General features: G+C 40.4%; 1 protein-coding gene across 1 annotated transcript in view; it reads left to right on the forward strand.

Annotated features, from left to right (window-relative positions):
- Positions 1–20,755, forward strand: part of cntn5 (contactin 5) — a 121,469-nt gene that overhangs the window by 46,672 nt on the left and 54,042 nt on the right. The window contains exons 3-5 of the mRNA XM_030743985.1: positions 8,312–8,518; positions 19,568–19,691; positions 19,801–19,976. Coding sequence (XP_030599845.1) covers positions 8,312–8,518; positions 19,568–19,691; positions 19,801–19,976 — 507 coding nt within the window. The remainder of the gene's footprint in view (positions 1–8,311; positions 8,519–19,567; positions 19,692–19,800; positions 19,977–20,755) is intronic.

The raw sequence follows: 20,755 nt of genomic DNA on the forward strand, positions 1-20,755 counted from the left end.
TTGTGATGCGGTCGAATGGGAGTTTCACATCATAGATGTGCAACAAGCATCAATTGTGTTATGCTGTTAATATGCATCAGAATCTCTGGGGAATGTTTCCAACACCTTTTTGAATGTGCATCATGAAGAAAGGGGTCCAACACAGTCACAACACTCAGCAACTTGTACCTAAAAAAGTGGCTGCTGAGTGTATGGCCTCTCTATAAAGGAAGCAGAAACAGTAAATATTTGGATGACTGTTAATTATAATGTCAGCAGCTTAATCACCACTGTTGTTATGTACTTCACAGTCGCTGCAGCTTTACTACTTTTGCATTTAGTGGTAATACTGTGTTACGCAGTAATACACTGTATTTTATAGTACTGTCTTAAATCCCTGGCGTAGTGAGCAATGTCCTTGTTGGTACTTAAGAGCAGGTGTGTCTGCATCACTCTGCCATAATGAGTGAAACTAAGCTGCTCATGTGTGACTTGGAGCTAATAAATCTGGAACAACAGTTGCTTTTACTGATTTGCATGAAGGAGAAAATATAGCGTGGACTCTTAGTCTTGTCAAAGCTATTAAAACCAGTGAAAGACTTATGGCTACACTGGCAGACTATACGCTATTTTACTAGCATCAGCAAGCTAGATGCTAAACCTATTACACTGTTTCAGACAGGGAAAGACGACAAGATAAAAAATATTTAAGTTACTGTGTTACAGTTACTGAGCTACAGTATGTGGTAGCTCACACCATTGATTTAACACAGGTCACACATAAAGCTACAAATCCTGAGGTTTCAGCTTTTTTCATAGTTTAACTGTGAGTGCAGCACGTGTTGTTGCATGGATAAACTACCCGGTTCAGTGAATTTGGATTGATGCTCTGAGGCATCCACTGACATTTGCAAGTTTTATGTGGCATCAATGAGAATATTAGGCTGTTGCTATTTAAAAGTCTTTATGGTTCTTCAGCGTTTTGTACATAAATTAAAGTCTATCATAATCATATAATGTATATAATGCTTAGCTATGATTAATTTAACCAGTAACCAGTTTATTTAATTACTAATGCATAATTAGTTTATGAAGTTTAGTTTAAGCATATGTATATTCTAAAGTCCCAAACTCTGAGTATGTCATGTCTGCAGTGTGAAAAATATTTCTGCAGTATTCTTTTTATGGTTGTGGCCAATGGGCAGCAGATGGTTGTGTTAATACTTTGGGGAGAAGCTTTTGTTTGAGTCACTCCTCCTTTTGTAAAAATTACTCCTCATAGTTTTGTATTGCTCAGGACTGGAAATCTCTCAAGTATCCGAATGATTTGATTCTGATTTTAGGTGTTATGGTTTAGTTACAAAGTGATACATCTGTTACTATATATTCACATTCATAGTGTTGCAGTGATTATTATTAATCACATTTGAAGCCTGATGAGTCGACTAACATTATAATTTATTTCCACTACAGGAAGTGTGCCAACTGGCATTGACGAGATCCGGCATGTTTACGTGGAGATGTCCTGTTTAGCGAGAGAAATGAGCTGTTTGTCCTGACAGTATTTTAAACCTTAACTAAATGAAGTCATTGCAGCTGTCATCCTTTAACAGGATCAACCTGTTTTATAACAAGCTGTTTCCTTGTAATCACTCCGCTTCTTTCAGCCATTACATCTTAGCTGTCAGTCAAAGATAAAATGGTCTCACTGGAAGGGTGGCTGTCACAAGGCCGTTCTGAAAGAAGGGAAACATGGAGAAAAGGCTGAGGTATGCCAAATTACACAAGACCTGGACTGGGGTCAAATCGTCACCGATATGGTGGGGAGGAGGTCGAGAGAGAGCGAGTATCTACAGCCATCTGTAGAACACAGTGAAGGCTCTGCTTGAGGCTGCATGGAGCCAGTGGTGTTGGGGATCTTGTCAAAATGGACTTACGTACGCAGAAAAGTACCGTCAGATTTTGATCCACCTTGAAAATACCATCTGGAAAGCATCTGATTGGCAGTGGCCTCATTTTTCTGCATGACAACAAGACCTGCCAGTACAGTAAAAGCATACCTGGATAGAAAAAAAAAAAAACCTACAATGGAACACGATCAGTCGTGGATTGGCCTCCCCAAGCGTGGGATCATTTTCACAGAGAATCGAACAAAATGCATCCAAAGAAGAGCTTTGAATGTCCTTCAAGAAGCCTGGAGGGCTGCGCCGGTGCTCCCAACTGCTAACTGCTTTTAAATGCCAGTGGCATTGCAACCACATACTATAGAGCAATAATTCTTCTTGCATATAAAACCAGAGGATTTACACTTACATGTCATGCATTCAACGTGCCCCAGAGTGCTGTATCCTTCCTCTAACGGGTTCACAAAAATTGCATGAAAAGCGCTAACAACAAAACGTACTCAATGCGCTTTATCGTGTGCATTAGCACAGGTCCTGGGTTTGAATCCACTGGTTGGCTGGGGCCTTTCTGAAGTTTGTATGTTCTCCCCATGAATGCTTGTATGGGTTCCCTCTGGGTACTCCAGCTTCCTCCCACACTCCAAAGACATGCATGGGTTAGGTTAATTGGCAGTTCTACATTGGCCATAGGGGTGAATGTGAGGGTTAATAGTCTGTTGCTCTGTGTTAGCGCTGCAATAGACTGGCAGCCTGCCCATGGTGTAAATGGCCTTTCTCCCTACGACAACTGGGATAGGCTCCAACCCCCCAGGACCCAGGTCTAGATGAGCAAAAGAAAATGGATGGAATGGAAGAAGGATGGATGGATTGATATCAGATATTGACTTTAAAGCTTGTTGTTTGCATATGTTTTTAAATAAATCGCTGCACCTATTTCCTGTTTTCCTAGAAAAAATACAGTACCAGTCAAAAGTTGGGACACACCTTCTCATTCAGTGTTTTTTTTTTTTCCTACATTGTAAATTATTACTGAAGTCATCCAGACTGAAGGAACACATAATGAATCATGGAGTAAACTTTGAAGTGTTAAATAAACCAAAATATGTTTTATATTTTAGATTCTTCAAAGTCGGCACCTCCTGCTTTGATCACAGCTTTTCACACTCTGGGCGTTCTCTCAGTCAGCTTCATGAGATCATCACCTGAAATGGTTTTCCAACAGTCTTGAAGGAGTTCCCAGAGGTGCTGAGCACTTGTTGGCTGCTTTGCCTTCACTCTGCGGTCCAACGCATCCCAAACCAGCTCAGCTGGGTTCAGATCAGGTGATTGTGGAGGCCAGGTCACCTGATGCAGCGCTCCATCTCCCTCTTTCTTGGTCAAATAGCCCTTACAGAGCCTGGAGGAGTGTTTGGGGTCATTGTCCTGTTGGAAACCAAATGATGGTCCCACTAAGGTCAAACCAGATGGGACGGCCTGTCGCTGCAGAATGTTGTGGTAGCCATGATGGTTAAGTGTGTCTTGGATTTTGAATAAATCGCCAACAGTGTTACCAGAAAAGCACCCCCATATATCACACATCCTCCTCCATACTTCACGATACTTCTTATCTGGGATGCTGTTAACCTGCAGTTTCTGAGGCTGCTAACTCTGATGGACTTACCTGTGCAGCAGAGGGAACTCTTGGTCTTCCTTTCCTGGGGCGGTCCTGATGAGAGCCGGTTTCATAATAACTTTTGATGGACTTTGTGACTCCGCTTGAGGACACTTTCAAAGTTCTTGAAATTTTTCGGACTGACTGACTTTCATTCCTTAAAGTAATGACAGACTGTTGTTTGTCTTTACTTAGCTGAGTCATTCTTGCCGTAAGATGGATTAGAACATTACTCAAATAGGGCTATTCACTGTATACCAACTCTACCTTTTCACAACACAGCTGATGGTCTCAAACACATTAAGAGGGCAAAAAATTCAAGAAATTAATTATTGACAAGGCACAGCTGTTACCTGAAAGCCATTCCAGGTGACTACCTCATAAAGCCGACTGAGGAAATGCTAAAATGAGCAAAGCTGTCATCGAAGCAAGATATAAAACATATTTTGATTTAACACTTTTGTTTGCTACAGTTGTTGTTGTTTTACAATGCAGATCATTTTTAAATAATGAAAAACCACTGAATTAGAAGGTGTGTCCAAACTTTTGACTGGTACTGCATAAAGAAATGAGGGGCGGCTCAAGAGTTTTGCACAGTACTCATATAACCTACATACAGTATAATCATGCTGCATACAAACAACACCTGGCACCAGACTCCAGGAGTTTGGGCTGATTTATCCCCACGTCACTTCTCCAGACATTCAGGGTAGAAATGTGGTTCAGGCTGTTGATTAATACCAGATCATTTGTTAATTTAAGGGAATTATAGAACCACAACAGTTCAGCACGGATTAAAGTTTGTTTAATCAATACTGCATTTAAAACATATGTTGAACATCACAAGCAGTGCTAATATAGGCACTTGTGTCTTCGTATTACCGTTACATCATATCGCAGGGGCTCCAGAATATTAGAAACTGATTTATTTTGGCCTTCTACCTGAAGTTAATATAGTTTTTACCTTTCCAGGTATTAAAGGCACATTTACTGCAATCCTGAAAGGCACTGTTGTGGGCATGAGCAGTGGGAATGTGATTTATAACAACACCAGCTGATTCTTGGCAGGATAAATGATTTAACTGACTACCAACCAACTACTAATTGCTTTGCTTTTCAATTTTCAAACTCACAATATCTTTAATTTCAAATGGTGTTCCATATCCTGCTTCTCACCAGAATATGTAACATTGTAATTGCTTGCTCTCCATTTGCAGATAGCTTTTTTTTTTTTTTCTTTTTTTGCAGCTGACAAGTCCCCAAGGACACATAATTATTTCTCGGTTTTGTTCAGTTCTTTCACAGCACTTTATCATCTAGGGCAAGAACCCACCCCCACCCCCCCTTGCAGAAATCTGATTAAATTCCCCCTGAGCTTTAAGATTATAGTCTTTTGCATTCTAGTTTAAGCAATATATTTGCACAGAAGTGGTTCCATATTACCAGTAATTTTACCCATTTGTTTAGCTGTATTGTATAGATGCTTTGTAAATTTTCTATTGATGATCAAATTTCATGCAGAAAAATACAGTAATTGTTTATGTAATCTTGAGTTGTTATATTTTTAGTATCATAAGTGCAACACATTTGAATATTACCACACATAAAGTGGACTGAATTCTTCAGAAATAAGCAGAAGAAATTTCTGGTGACAGCGATGACTAGTGACAGCCTCAACTTTTTGTTTCCCGAGAGGATATTATTTTGAACCTCCACGGACTCCTTGACTTTAAAGGAAGCTGTTTCTCTCCTGTTCTGTTACACATACCATTTTATTCAATTTGAGACTCTGATGACAGTAATCTTCAGAATATGCAGTGTGTCTTTGGTTCCTTTTAAGAACTGCATGTTTTCACCTAAGGCATCATAAGTGCCTTTTTAGTCAGTACATCAAATGACTGCTACGCAGCACATGCTCCAAAAAAAAGGCAGACGGTATGAAAGCCAAATGGGAAAACAGAGTCCTAGAATTGAAATGTTAGAAAAAAAATGTTTTAATAAAAAATAAATTAGTATCTTTACAGGTTATTTAACTCCTTTTTAACAGGTGCCATTGTAGTGAAATGACTGCTACATTAGGTGGATATTACCGTACCATATTGACACTTAAACAGAAATATGTTTAATCTTACACAGAATCTCTGAGTCTAGACCTGTGACATTTTTATACAGTTTCAATACAATTTACTTCACTGTTGCGTGACTTTGTCAAATCACAACAGTGAATAAAATTAAATTTAAACTGAATAAAAAGAGAAAACCCCAACAATCGGGCCCCCCCAGCCCGAATACACCCCACACCCCACCCCCAATCAAGCACTTGGTGATAGCAGGAAGGAAAAACTCCCTTTTAACAGGAAGAAACCTCCGTTTCACTCAGTGCATCATGGGAACCCCCCAGGAGCCTAGACCTATAGCAGCATAACTAAGGGAGGGTTCAGGGTCACCTGACCCAGCCCTAACTATAAGCTTGATCAAAAAGGAAAGTTTTAAGCCTAATCTTAAAAATAGAGGGGGTGTCTGTCTCCTGAATCCAGATTCTATCAGATCATACACAGTTGTTGTCAGCAGTTTATATACACTCATCATGGGTATGAATGTCATGGGAATTTGGGGCTTTTAACTGTTTCTGTTCTTTTCCAAGGTGGAATAATTGTATATCATTAATGACTTAAAAACAACCGCAACAACTGAGTGCACAAGTTTGAATTTATTTATTTTCTCTGATCCACAAAGGGTCAAAAGTGTACATGTACCTGAACTAATATTTGGTCACATGTGCCATAGCAAGTTGCACCTGGACCAGATGCTTCTGGGATAATGCTGGTTGGATATTCAGTCACTCTTCTTGGATGAACTGGAAGCTTGTTAGATTTGGGGTGTTGACCCTCACTCCTATCACTTCCTGTTCCTGTTACAGAGCACAGTGGTGTTTCTGTATAGCTCATTTAATTATAAATCTCTAGATAACTTATTTCATAGTGTAATCATCTTTATCCAAAGCACACTCTCTGCTGAATTGCCTGCGAATTTTATTCGCAGTGTTCATGCGGTGTGTCTTTAGGGATTTGTTAGCTTAGCTTCTTCTCCGGTCCCTCCCACACTTCCCTGTTCTGTGTGTCAGATGTTTAGTTCCTGGGTCTCGTTTAGGAGTGACGGTTCTTGTAATGAATGTTTGTAGCTTTGGAGGCCAGGCTCGGTGAATTGGAGACCCAGCTCTGCACCTTTTTTATGTGACCAAAACAAACAAATTACATAAAACTTCTTTATTCTTTATTTACAATATTACAGTGGATGGTTTTAGCATCCATGTAGATGCTGAAAATGACAGCTTCAACACTGCATTTAATCTATTATTAGACTCAATTGGCCACTTTAATTCTACTCTGGATCTTGTCCTGACATATGACATAGAAACTGAAGACTTGACAGTATTCCCTGAAAGCCCCCTCCTGTCTGATCATTTTTAATAGCATTTACATTCATGGATTACACAGCAGTGGGTGAATGTTTTATTACACTAGAAGTCTTTCTGAAAGTGCTGTAACTAAGGATATAATTCCTCCATTATTATCTTCTTCCATCATGTTCCCTTAGGCAGTATTATTAGACAGCACTGCTTGTATTTTCATTGTTATGCAGATGATACTCAGCTTTATCTATCAATGAAGCCAGATGACACACATCAATTAGTTAAACTGCAGGAATGTCTTAAAGACATTAAGGCCTGGATGACCTCTAATTTCCTGCTTCTAAATTCAGATCAAACTGAAGTTCTTGTACTCGGCCCCACAAATCTTAGAAACATGGGTTCAAACCAGATACTTACTCTGGATGGCATTACTTTGGCCTCCAGTAACACTGTGAGAAATCTTGGAGTCATTTTTGACCAGGATATGTCCTTCAATGCACATATTAAACAAATATGTAGGACCGCTTTTTTACATTTGTGCAATATTTCTAAAATTAGAAACATCCTTTCTCAGAGTGATGCTGAAAAGCTCATTCATGCATTTATTACTTCTAGGCTGGACTATTGTAATTCATTATTATCAGGCTGTCCTAAATGCTCCCTGAAAAGCCTTCAGCTGATCCAAAATGCTGCAGCTAGAGTACTGACAGGGACTAGAAAGAGAGAGCAGATTTCTCCCATATTGGCTTCTCTTCATTGGCTCCCTGTTAAATCCAGAATTGAATTTAAAATCCTTCTCCTCACATACAAGGTCTTGAATAATCAGGCACCATCTTATCTCAAAGACCTCATAGTCCCATATCACCCCAACAGAGCACTTCTCTCTCAGACTGCTGGCTTACTTGTGGTTCCTAGGATACTTAAGAGTAGAATGGGAGGCAGAGCCTTCAGCTTTCAGGCGCCTCTTCTGTGGAACCAGCTCCCAGCTTGGATTCAGGAGACAGACACCCTCTCTATTTTTAAGATTAGGCTTAAGTGACATGCTAACAGTAAACTGCTAATATCAAACACATGTCTACAGAACCATATAATTAAAACACAGATCACCTCGCATCTTTTTCTCCCTCACAGCACCAAAGAATCTATTCTATTTCTGTTGTGTTTTTGTGGTTTTCCAGCGTTTTATTTTTTTTATTTGCTGGTGTCTTCTGCAGTGCGTTTGACCTCTCAGGGCCACCATAACTAAAACACAATTGGGACTGAATTTGTTGTTGTTGTTGACAAATTTGAGTTCAGTTTCCGTTACCTATAAATGTTGTCCATAAATGATTTAACCTTGAGCCGTGTTCCATCTGTTTTCCGCAGACTTTGCGAGAGCTGTTGCTGCACGGCCCATGTCATATGCAGCAGTATTACGAATGAAGCCAGACAGCTCTTCAGTGCTCAACTTGCGCAGCAGACCTCAACAACACTACGGCAGTGGGCTGGTGACTCCTGACTGGCCTGCTTTCTCCAGTCACCCCCTGTCAGCCCTGAGTCTGCACAGCTCTCAGGAGGACTATAGGAGTGAAGGTAAAACTAATGGAGCAGCCAAAACCTCAGTTTGTTTTCTCTTGAAAGTTTTGCTTTTGATTTGTTAAAGTTTATTTTCATACTTACATACGTAGAAACAAACTTTGCAAACGAGGAATATATAAACGCAAAAGCTCATTAATGGGAGAATTTGAAAGAAATTCTCACTGCATCGAGGTCATCTGCCACTTTATCCAAGAACACTCTACATTTGACTTAATTAACTTAATCTTTTGACTTAATTTGGCCACTGTGGTGTTCATTTGTTGGCAAAGTAGGAAGAGAAAGCTGAATATGATTTTTCTTTATGGCATAGTATGTCTTACTAGCGATCCAAATCTCCGCTCCTTATAACTAGAAAACTCCACTTTTTCAGGCTATTTTCTATTGTTAGTCCTGGATTACATTCTTAGTCTGCACCAACTACTTTCAAGCCACCTTATACAGAAGTGAGACCTGAATTTTAAGGTTCCACATGAATGCAGATGACAGTGTTCTCACCTGCCAAAATGAGCCTAACCAAAAGGGAAGACACTCCAGAGTTTGACTGAGCTCCTTCAAAAGTAATTGGTGTGAATGCACTCTGCTATCTCTGCACTCTGGTGAGAGTTTTCTGTATTAGGTTAGACTTTATAAGCTCCTCTCTGTTTAGGTTTGGTCTGGAAATGAATCGTACCTATCTGTTATCACCGCGTGCTCCATGGTGACCAGGGCCATGCTCTTTGTGGAACTGAAGTGTGATCATTGCAATATTGAGCTCTTTGTGCTTCTGTCAGCTCAGACAGAAGTGATGGATATCTTTGTCGAAGAGAAGATTTAATACCCCAAACACAGAATGGAAACATGTCATAAATTTACATGGGTCACTTCCTGTCCTGATTTCAAAAATGAATAATTCTGGACAATCTAATGACACATTGATGCTTTAATATGATTAATTACATCATGCTTGTTGCATCTGGAGTGCTCAGTTAATGGAAATTTGAAGTCATTTCTGCATCGTCAAAGTGGATCAGCACACATTAATAAAGAGAGTCATATTAAGAGCAGATGCAAAATTACAATAGCAACCTTTTTTTCTTCTTTGGTCCCTCTTTACCTTTATTTCTGTTCCAGGCTTTTATCTATTTCTTTCTGCCTTTTTATTTTCTGACAGCATTATCACCAGGTAGCCATACAATGACTTACATCTATATAACCAAGGTGAGGGTAATGCTTCTCAACTGTCAGTGTTGACAGGACCATTATACCATTGCACCGGATTGATGTTCAGTGGATGAAATGGATGCCACAAGTAATGTACCTTTGGTAGATTAAAGGGGGTATTGCTTTTTTAACTCTATGACTGACAGATGGCCATGAAACTGGAAGATGAATGGCACATATGCTTGTGTATGTATTAGTGTTTTCTACAAACACATACAGATCATGTGCACTTAAAGAGTGATACCTGGGTTTTTCATCCACCTCTCCAGTCTTTTCAAATTGTCATAAAAATGTTAGACTAGAGAGATTGATGAGGTACAACACAACTGTTATAGCAAGGTGGAGCCAGGACATCAGGTCAGGGGAGCGATAACATCCCCACACTCCAAGATTGGGTACCAAGCCCCAAGAACAACTGGCAAGATCACGGCTAAGCTGGAAACTTGGACCCTCCACGGCTGAGTAGTGGCCATGAAGTATCCTTTAATAGTCGACTAGAAGATGTGAAATCAGCACTATAGACAATCCCTACTGCAGTCATCACTGAAACCAACCAGCTGATCTGTTCCACTGCAGCAGTGATCCTTGAGATGCTTGGCTATAAGATGATAACGCGCGCACACACACACACACACACACACACACACACACACACACACACACACGCGTGCGTGCGCGCGCACACACACACACACACACACACACACACACACACACACACACACACACACACACACACACACACACACATACATATGTACACCAAGGCTGGAGACAGAGAAGTACTAGAAAAGCATATGGGAGAAGGAAGCAGCACATGCTCATCGAAAAGCAAGCCACAGTAAACTCCCTGAGCAGGATGCAGTAACCATCACAGTGGCAGACATGCAAGAAAGAGTTTCAGATATGAAGAGCTAGACAGCACCAGTCCCTGGAAGCTAACTGCACTCCGTGAACCCCTGGCAGCACAAATGAATGAGCTGCTAATGGATAAGACACACCTGTAATGGCAAACTGAAGGATGCACAGATCAGATGCTTAGTGAATACCTGAGGCAACAGAAACCTGAGAAAGAAAAGGAGGAAGAACAGGAACCATCATGGAAGGACAGGCTTCTTCACGGCATGAACAGATAGAAGTGGCTGACAGAGAGAAATCCTACCAATGGCTGGACAAGGGCAGCACGGTGGCGTAGTGGTTAGCACTGCTGCCTCACAGTTAGAATACCATCTGGAAGGCCTGGGTTCGATTCCACATTGGCCCAGGCCTCTCCCTCTCTCTGTGTGGAGTTTGCATGTTCTCCCCGTGCTTGCGTGGGTTTCCTCCGGGTACTCCGGTTTCCTCCCACATTCCAAAGACATGCACTTACTGGGGTTAGGTTAATTGGCTAATCTAAATTGCCCATAGGTGTGACTGAGAGCATGAATGTAAGTGTGAAAGGTCGTCTGACCTGTTCAGGGTGTACCCTGCCTCTCGCCCTATGACAGCTGGGATAGGCTCCAGCCCCCCCGCGACCCTTAACAGGATGTGCAGAAGCGAATGGATGGATGGCTGGACAAGGCTGGACTGACAGACAGCACAGAGGCACTAATCATGGCAGCACAGGAACAAGCTCTGAGCACAAGCTCAATAGAGGCTGGGGTCTACCACACCAGGCAAGACCCCAGGTGCAGGCTGTGCAGAGATGCCCCTGAGACAATCCAGCACATAACAGCATGGTGCAAGATGCTAGCAGGCAGGGCATACATGGAACGCCATAACCAAGTGGCCGGCATAGTATACAGGAACATCTGTGCCGAGTATGACCTGGAAGTCCTGAGGTCAAAATGGGATACGCCCCCAAGGGTGGTAGAGAACGACTAAGCTAAGACCCTGTGGGACTTCCAGATATAGACGGATAAACCTGTGATGGCTAACAAACCGGACAGAGTAGTGGTGGACAAACAGAGGAAGAAGGTCGTAGTGCTAGACGATGGCAACATGAGGAAGAAGGAACAGGAGAAGCTCGATAAATACCAAGGGCTCAGAGAGGAGCTAGAGAGGATGTGGAAGGTGAAGCTAACAGTGGTCCCCGTGGTAATCAGAACACTCCGGGTAGTGACGCCCAGACTGGGAGAGTGGCTCCAGCAGATCCCAGGAATGATTTTTTTTCTTAGCTGCCTATCTAACTCGGGTTGTAGAAGTGCTGGCTGTATCTCAGCAGACACTGAGCAGGAGGCTGGGTGTACTCTGGACAAGTTACCGGTCCATCACAGGGTTAACAGACAGCCAAGAGACAGACAGCCATTTATGCTCACATCTCCACCTACAGCCAATTTAGAAATGCCAGTTAACTTAACAGCCATGTCTTCAGACTGTGGGAGGAAACTGGAGCAAACCCATGCAGGCACAGGGAGAACATGCAAACTCCATACAGAACGGCTCAAGTCAATTGGAGGTTCAAACCCTGAGGCAGTGGTACTAAGCATTGCCCCACCAAGCCCATACTAAAGCCAATTAAACCCATATTAGGTTTCACATGTGTGTGCAAACAGAATGCATATTTATTTTCTATGGCTGTCTGCACAGTAATGCACTGTCAGTGATATACTGCATACCAGATTTACAGCGTTGCCATGGAGGACAATGATGCTTGTTTCTTGTTTTGGCTCCAGCACACTGGATTTATAACGAAACAATAAGTGTGAAGCTCAAGTGTTAATTTGAAGGTATTTACATCCTCACCCACGGAACATTGTCTTCCTTATTATGCACATTTCCCTGACTTTGGGGGACAGAAATTAATTGAAATATTTAACACCACTGGCTGTTATTATAGATTATCATATGTAATAAAATATAATTCTTATAATAATATAATTCTTGAATAATTCCAATGATTGATGCCCACACATTTTTATGCTGATTGATATCAACATAAAAACCGCCCAGCCTTGATATTATTACTTCCTGATGCCTCTGACAGGAAGTGTTTCTCAGGTTGTCCTCCATATGTCCGTCTGCCTTCTGCTGTCCTCATCTACCTTGTTGTGTAAATAAAATTGATAAATCTATTTCAGCCGTGAATATTACTGGTTACAATATTTCTTGAATGCCTCAAGGAAGTCCTTTACTTTGACTCGAGGAGGAATTAACTGCATGTCAAAGGTCATTGGTTATTGCTCAGGAATTTATAGGCTGAGTATATCAAAAATTCACACAAATGTAAAATCAGATTAAGTGATGATGAGTCAATTCTTGCATTATTCAGTGCTTGATGTCCACCTGTTACATTTCCTGGATGTCTTAACAACATATTTGATCCCAAACTGTGTAAAGTGAAACTTGATTGGTTGATGGAGGTGTCCGACTGCATGGTGGTGTTTGAAATACAAAGACTGTAATAAGTTTCAGTTGTATGATATTGCTGAGTATATGTCTGAATGCATAAACTTAGAGCTGCGTAAATAAGATGCAGAAAATGTAAAGACCTGGTGGGCTTTCTTTTATTTTTAGAGCTAGTAACACTGCACCGCGCTGACTTGAGTTGCTTCATATATACTGTAAGGTTTGCAACTTAATATTGATTCATTTTCCTCCAGTGATATTACTTCAAAAGCTTTTTATTTCCCTGTAGAACAATGATTTGCTGGCAGTGTGAGAGAGATTATATATACAGCATGAGGAAAAAAAAAACATGAGTCTCATTTTGTCATTGGATTGTTTCTAAATGGTGACAAGTGCTCAAGATTGAGTCGCATGTTTTGGTGAATTGCTTACATTATGTACCAGATCAGAGGCAGTGTCAGCTAGGGATGAAAATCAGAACCTTTTTTTAAATGTGTTCTGGGCCTAAATTATTACTATAGCATCAATAAGCTTTACCTGTTGTGCTCTCATGCTGGAAATAAAGGAAAACATATTTTGTGTTTATTATTGCTGTTTATCTTCCAAATGTTATCTCACCAACTGCACCACCATGCAGCTCACAGACACACACACCAAACACAATGAGACCTTGCTCTTGGCTGAGGGGGAAAAAAATCTGCATGTAAATACCAAGATATGAAGAATGTAAAATAATCTGGAGAAAGGGGGATGGCATCCAGGCCGGGCATTGCAAGATTTTCAGGTCAGGAGCTCGTAGTTCATCCGTGGAGTGTTATGTACGCTAGCAGCCCAGAGCCTTAAGTTAACAGCATTTTTAAAATTCTGTTTTATAACAGAAAAGTAACCATTAACCGATTGCATCAATAGATTCTGAATTTTTATCAGAAACTTTCTTTCAGACATCGAGAAAGCTGCAGTAATTCAGTAATTCACATAGCTACCAGATCAATAACCAGCAGTAGCAAGTGTAGAATTAAAATCTTAACAATATTCATCCGTAAGGTGAACTAAACTTAAATGCTTAGTGTAATTAAGTCCGTTAAAACCAGTGGTTGTTAGACTGGGTGTCCCCATTGGTGGTGCATGGAGCCGCTGCTGGATAAAAATTCAATTAGTATGGAGAAAGTAAACAAACACAGCTGATGTTATCATACATAACTTGGACTTTTTTTTATAGTTAAAAATAAGAAAAGTACACCAGAAAAAGTTTGAGAACCACTGGCTTAAATAAACAGCATGCATACCTAAACATTATAAATATTATAAGAATTTCTGTTCTGTCATGTGCAAACTTCAAAGAGCCTCTGTTTACAGGGCTTACGATATTCCTAAATTCATTATCTCATAGAGAAACAATTCTTTTGAAGAATACAACATTCATCTGTCTTTTGTGATGTCTGTAAATGTGATGTGCAGGAAACCGTCCGTATAAGCTGCACTGCTTCTGTGTTAACAGCAGAATGAAACAAAGAGCGCTCGCAAGAAACAACACGATTGCAGCAGGGACTGTCGAGCAGAAAACTCAGGCTGCATGACACTGAGGAAAAAAAAAAACAGACATTGAAATTCTCTGCAGGAAATATTGCTGTATGGAAAAGGCAGGATTTTTCACTAGCTCACTTAAAAAGCTGTATTTGATAATAATTATTCCAGAATCATTGCAGTGATATTGTAGGGGTGTGCACAGTATAGAAAATAAAGTTTTTTTTTTCTCTGAAGGTTTTTGGGAGTATGAGCTGTTCATTCTTATACTTTAATGCTTTACGATCACTGGAGGAGGAGCCCCTCTGATGGGCCATCATTATGGCTGCCTTCCTCGGGAGTGGGACCATTTTCTCCTCCAATGCCCTGCTTGTCGCTGAAAGGTGGATGCTCATGACAGGACTGTAATGTCTAACCCCTCCTTAGTGGGATCTGTTTTGTGGGAGGGAAGAGATGCAATCTGTCCGCGGGAGGGCAGGGAGACTGGCACGCTGAGAGAGGATGTGCCCATGTGCCCCGTCCCTCTTGCTGGCAAAAAGGCTGCAAAAACGCCTGCGCAGTTCTGCTTGGCCCGCACCCTGACCTCATATGTTGTCCTTTTGCTTGACGCTCATCTCACTGCCTGCACGCAGTCCATCACTCAACAGGCAACAAACTGGGTGTTTTGTAAATTGATTTTAAAATCTATGTATTGAAGGACCCTTCAGTTAAAGTAAATCAACCTACATGTGTCATAGCATGCCTGAATTACTTTACCTTGTTTGGCCCGTCCTCTGATGTGATGACTGTCCACAGACTCGTTGCATTGTCAGTGCTGAAAGGAAGAACACTGAAATCTGGGCACAGTTTTCCTGGTCTGTAGTTTAATGGCATTTACGGCAAGTTTTCTCTGTGCTGTTGTAAAACAGTTGTGTTTTGTACATTTTGGTATAACAAATTGATTGACAGTGTTGGTGATATATATCAACATATTAAACTTGGTTCTTTCAGTTAAATCTATTTAATGAGGTTGCACTGATTCCAGTGTGCAGGTACTGCTGCGCTTTCTCCTTGACACAATTATAACCAAATCCTATGTATTACATCCTATTTCCATTTGTCCCCCATGGATGTTGCACCCTTTCAACTAAAAGAAGAAAAGTCTGACAGTTTTCCCTTTGAACTGTACACATGTGTGTGATGATGGTTGTGCTCTGTGCCTTAAAATGAAAGATCAGTCGTGTTCAAAATGTCACATTTCTTTACTTTTGAGATATCCTGTGAGCTGAGAAGTCTGTGATATGGTAAATCATGGGTGGTAGTTTTCTAGGATGTACTAAGCATTTATAGGTTTAATGATTAATTTTCCGACTGATTAATAATAAACAGAGGCTAAAATTATGCTTTAAGTCTACCTGATGACAGATTTTTAGAAGATAGTTAAACAAAAGTCTATAAACAACATGCTATAATTAATTAGATGTACAATAGAAATATAAGATACTGCAGTCAACCGTAGCAGGAGGGGTGAGAAAAAAAAAACTAAAATGAAAAACATTTCTATTGTGATAGAAACATTTGAAATGAGCTCCTGTTGTTTAAAGGCAATGATCTGTTTTATTGCATTCATTTATATTTATCTCAATTGATTAACACCATATTAAAACACTTATATTATAAGTACATACAGTAAATAATTTTGTTATTTTGAGTTTACAGCGTCTGAATATCAGATGAAGTCATTTTTGTGGCTAGTTGTAATTCTTGCTCTTCGAGTGTGTTGTTAAAAAAACAAAAACAGGACTACAAGCCTGATAACAAAAGAAGGTAAACAATGCAGAAAGATTGACAGGAAAAGCCATGCTTGTGTTGTAACATTCCCTCCAGCAACAAATAAGAAATGGCCTGTTTTCTGTTCAGCGGTAGCATCTTTAAATTATTCTGTAAGAGGACAGAGACAAATCTCTGAGAAGACAAGATAGATAACAGTGTCTTACTAATGTTATCAGTCCTCTAATATGGTTGTTTACCATTTGAAACCATTGTTTAACAAACCGCAGGTGTTTTGATATAAAACGTGAAGCCACAGAGATGTGCAATCCTCGCATTGCACTCCCAAGTCTGGCCAACAAATATAGCAAATAGCAAAGTCAGGACCTTCACTTGTCTTATGTCAATCACTCTGCCATTTTAGTCAAGGAACAGTGTGTTCAAAATTGGATAAGAGCTTAATTCAATTCAATTTAATTTACATAGCACTAAATCAGAGCATCAGTTGCCTCAAGGTGCTTTATATGGTAAGGTAAAGACCCTACAATAATACAGAAAAAAAAACCAACAATCAGACGACCCCCTGTGAGCAGCACTTGGCGACAGTGGGAAGGAAAAACTCCCTTTAACAGGAAGAAACCTCCATCAGAACCAGGCTCGGGGGGGGGGGGGGGGGGGGGGGTCATCTGCTGGGGGGGGGCAGAGATTAATAACTAATGATTAAATGCAGAGTGGAGTATAAACAGAGTTAAAAGAGGTGAATGAAGAGGAAACACTTACTGCATCATGGGAACCCCCCAGCAGCCTAGGCCTATTGCAGCATAACTAAGGGAGGGTTCAGGGTCACCTGATCCAGCCCTGTACCAATGACAAGAAGCCAATATGGGAGAAATATGCTCTCTCTTTCTAGTCCCTGTCAGTACTCTAGCTGCAGCATTTTGGATCAGCTGAAGGCTTTTCAGGGAGCTTTTAGGACAGCCTGATAATAATGAATTACAATAGTCCAGCCTAGAAGTAATAAATGCATGAATTAGTTTGAAGCAGGAAATTAGAGGTCATCCAGGCCTTAATGTCTTTAAGACATTCCTGCAGTTTAACTAATTGATGTGTGTCATCTGGCTTCATTGATAGGTAAAGCTGAGTATCATCTGCATAACAATGAAAATTGATGCAGTGCTTTCTAATAATACTGCCTAAGGGAAGCATGTATAATGTAAATAAAATTGGTCCTAGCACAGAACCCTGTGGAACTCCATAATTAACCTTAGTGTGTGAAGAAGACTCCCCATTTACATGAACAAATTGGAGTCTATTAGATAAATATGATTCAAACCACTGCAGTGCAGTACCTTTAATACCTATAGCAAGCTCTAATCTCTGTAATAAAATGTTATGGTCAACAGTATCAAAAGCTGCACTGAGGTCCAACAGGACAAGAACAGAGATGAGTCCACTGTCAGAGGCTCTAAGAAGATCATTATTAACCTTCACTAATGCTGTTTCTGTACTGTGATGAATTCTGAAACCTGACTGAAACTCTTCAAATAAACCGTTCCTCTGCAGATGATCAGTTAGCTGTTTTACAACTACTCTTTCAAGAGTCTTTGAGAGAAAAGGAAGGTTGGAGATTGGCCTATAATTAGCTAAGACAGCTGGGTCAGTGATGGCTTTTTAAGTAGAGGTTTAATTACAGCCACCTTGAAGGTCTGTGGTACATAGCCAACTAATAAAGACAGATTGATCATTTTTAAGGCTGAAGCATCAATAAATGGAAAGACTTCTTTGAACAGTCTAGTAGGAATGGGATCTAACAAACATGTTGCTGGTTTGGAGGAAGTAACTATTGAAGTTAACTCTGAAAGATCAACTGGAGCAAAAGAGTCTAAACAAATACCAGCAGTGCTGAAAGCAGCCGAACACGAAGATAGATCTTTGAGATGGTTATGAATAATTTTTTCTCTAATGTCTAAAATTTTATTTGTAAAGAAATCCATGAAGTCACTACTAGTTAACGTGAAAGGAATACTAAGATAGTAATAGTAAGATGTCCTAGCTTTACGGAGGGCTTTTTTATAGAGCAACAAACTCTTTTTCCAGCCTAAATGAGCATCTTCTAATTTAGTGAGACACCATTCCCTCTCCAGCTTACAGGTTACCTGCTTTAAGCTGTGCGTTTGAATTATACCACGGAGTCAGGCACTTCTGGCTTTCCTTTTCAGGGGAGCCACAGTATCCAGAGTCATTCTCAGTGAGGATGTAACACTGTTAACAAGATAATCGACCTCTGTGGGAGTAGAGTTTAGGTAGCTGCTCTGCATTGTGTTAAACTTAGTTACAGCACTTTCAGAAGGACATCTATTATAATGAAATTTATTCACTCACTGCTGTGTGATCCTTTATTGTAAATTCAAATGTTATTAAGAAATGATCAGACATAAGAGGGTTTTCAGGGAATACTGTTAAGTCTTTGGTTTCTGGAACAAGATCCAGAGTGTTGTGTTAATGGATGATCTTAAAGGTTTGACATATATTATCACTCATTTTTAACATAAACAAGGATCACTTCCAGCTCTAAAAGCTGTTTTATCTCTTTTGGAAGGTCCACACTTTTTAGGCTTTCCTACTCAAAACTAATTTTAGACTCTTGTGTTGAGGATTACTCAAACAGATTAGTTATAAAATATATCACTCCAGAGTTTTTACCTGCCAGAGTTTATTTTTAATTCCATCACAATCTGGAACTACACAAATCAATCACAGCATAAAAAAGAGGTGAAGGTGAAGTAAATAATTTCTCCATGTGTCAGTGATCTTCCCTGGGGTGCTGGCATTCAACTAGATGTTACTTTGACATAAACTAACGCCCGGCAGCAGCAACATGTATCCCAAAGCCTTAAGGAACATAATAAGGAGCCCATCAACCTGCCTTCCAAACTCTCTAGATTCCAATCTTGGTGAGCATCAAGGAATGCACCAAAGCAAGTCCAATCCACAGCATCATCTCGTCTCAGAACCCAGAGGCACCAAACACTTGTCAGAGCCCAGAAATGTCAGAGCTGTTTTCACAGAATGAATGGGACACACACAATATTACGCAGGTGGCTTTATGTTGTGGCAAATTGGTGCATACATCAAAATTTTCTTAATCATGCACTGAGCAAATTCCAGGGTTGATAGAAAACCCAGTGGCACTCTGTTATGATAATTATAATCACCTTTTCTCTGTCTCGCCTTTTGTTACAGAAAGTGAAGAGTTTGGGCCTGTTTTTATCCAGGAGCCGGATGATGTTATTTTCCCTTTGGATTCCGATGAAAAGAAAGTGGTGATGCACTGTGAGGCACGGGGCAACCCGCCACCCACGTACAGGTGTGACATTTGTTTGTCTGTGTGCTAACTGAAATTTCAGCTCTCGCTCCTATTAGCTGGTCATTCACCACAAATATAATAAAACTCTTTTTCCTTTCATGGTTTTCAGTTGGTACATCAATGGGACAGAGGTAGATTCAGAAGCGGATTATCGCTACACCTTCATTGATGGAAATTTAATTATTACCAATGCCAGTGAGATCACTGACTATGGAAAGTACCAGTGTAAAGCAGAGAACAGCGTTGGGACTGTCCTAAGCAGAGATTCTTTATTACAGTTTGCATGTGAGTATATATATTTTTGCTCTGTTCTGATAATAGCAGTGTGAAGTTATATAAGTCAGTGTTTATTTAGAAAATGGAAAGTGCATTTTCTTTTGTCAGACTAAGAACTTCTGCAAACTACAAATACTTTGCTTTAAGCCCAACGTCTCCGAGTCAAAGTACACCTTTTTTTTTTCCCCCTTGGCCTAAATAAACTCTTTGTTTTCTACAATAAGGGTTTGTTGCTGGATATAGTTCCCACAAGCTCCATCTGATACTGCTGAAGGGATCTATGAACTCAAGTGCCCAAGTGTTAAATGAGACCAAACAGCACGTTTCTTCCCCCAGTAGTCTGCTGGCCTCGTTCCAAATATCAGAGGGTAAGGCAGCAGCACACATGGAATGACCAGGGGCACCATGCTCACAGTTTCCTCAGGAACAATAGCCATTATAGTCTAACTGGTATGACTACAGGGGTTTACCGCTCTCAGTCACTGAGTTGTTGCTAGAAAGAAAAGTACACGGTCTCATGCATTGTTATAGAGCTTTACAGTTCCTGCAGAATTACTTAAGAGGCAGCACTAGATTAGCCTGAAACCATGTAGACAGGGAAAAGGGAGGTCTATAAAAACACAGCTTTTCTCAATGCCAACAGAACCAAAGGTTATCTGTACTTTTGTTTGCATTCGTTCATAAACTTTCATATATATCAATGTGATCAAAGTAACCAAAAAGCAAAAGAGGACCAGTCCTAATTTAAGTATAAGCCAGATTGGTTGGCAGGCTGAAATGCCCAGATG

Source organism: Archocentrus centrarchus, chromosome 13 (genome assembly GCF_007364275.1).
Source record: "Archocentrus centrarchus isolate MPI-CPG fArcCen1 chromosome 13, fArcCen1, whole genome shotgun sequence".
In the NCBI taxonomy this organism is placed as follows: Eukaryota; Metazoa; Chordata; class Actinopteri; order Cichliformes; family Cichlidae; genus Archocentrus; species Archocentrus centrarchus.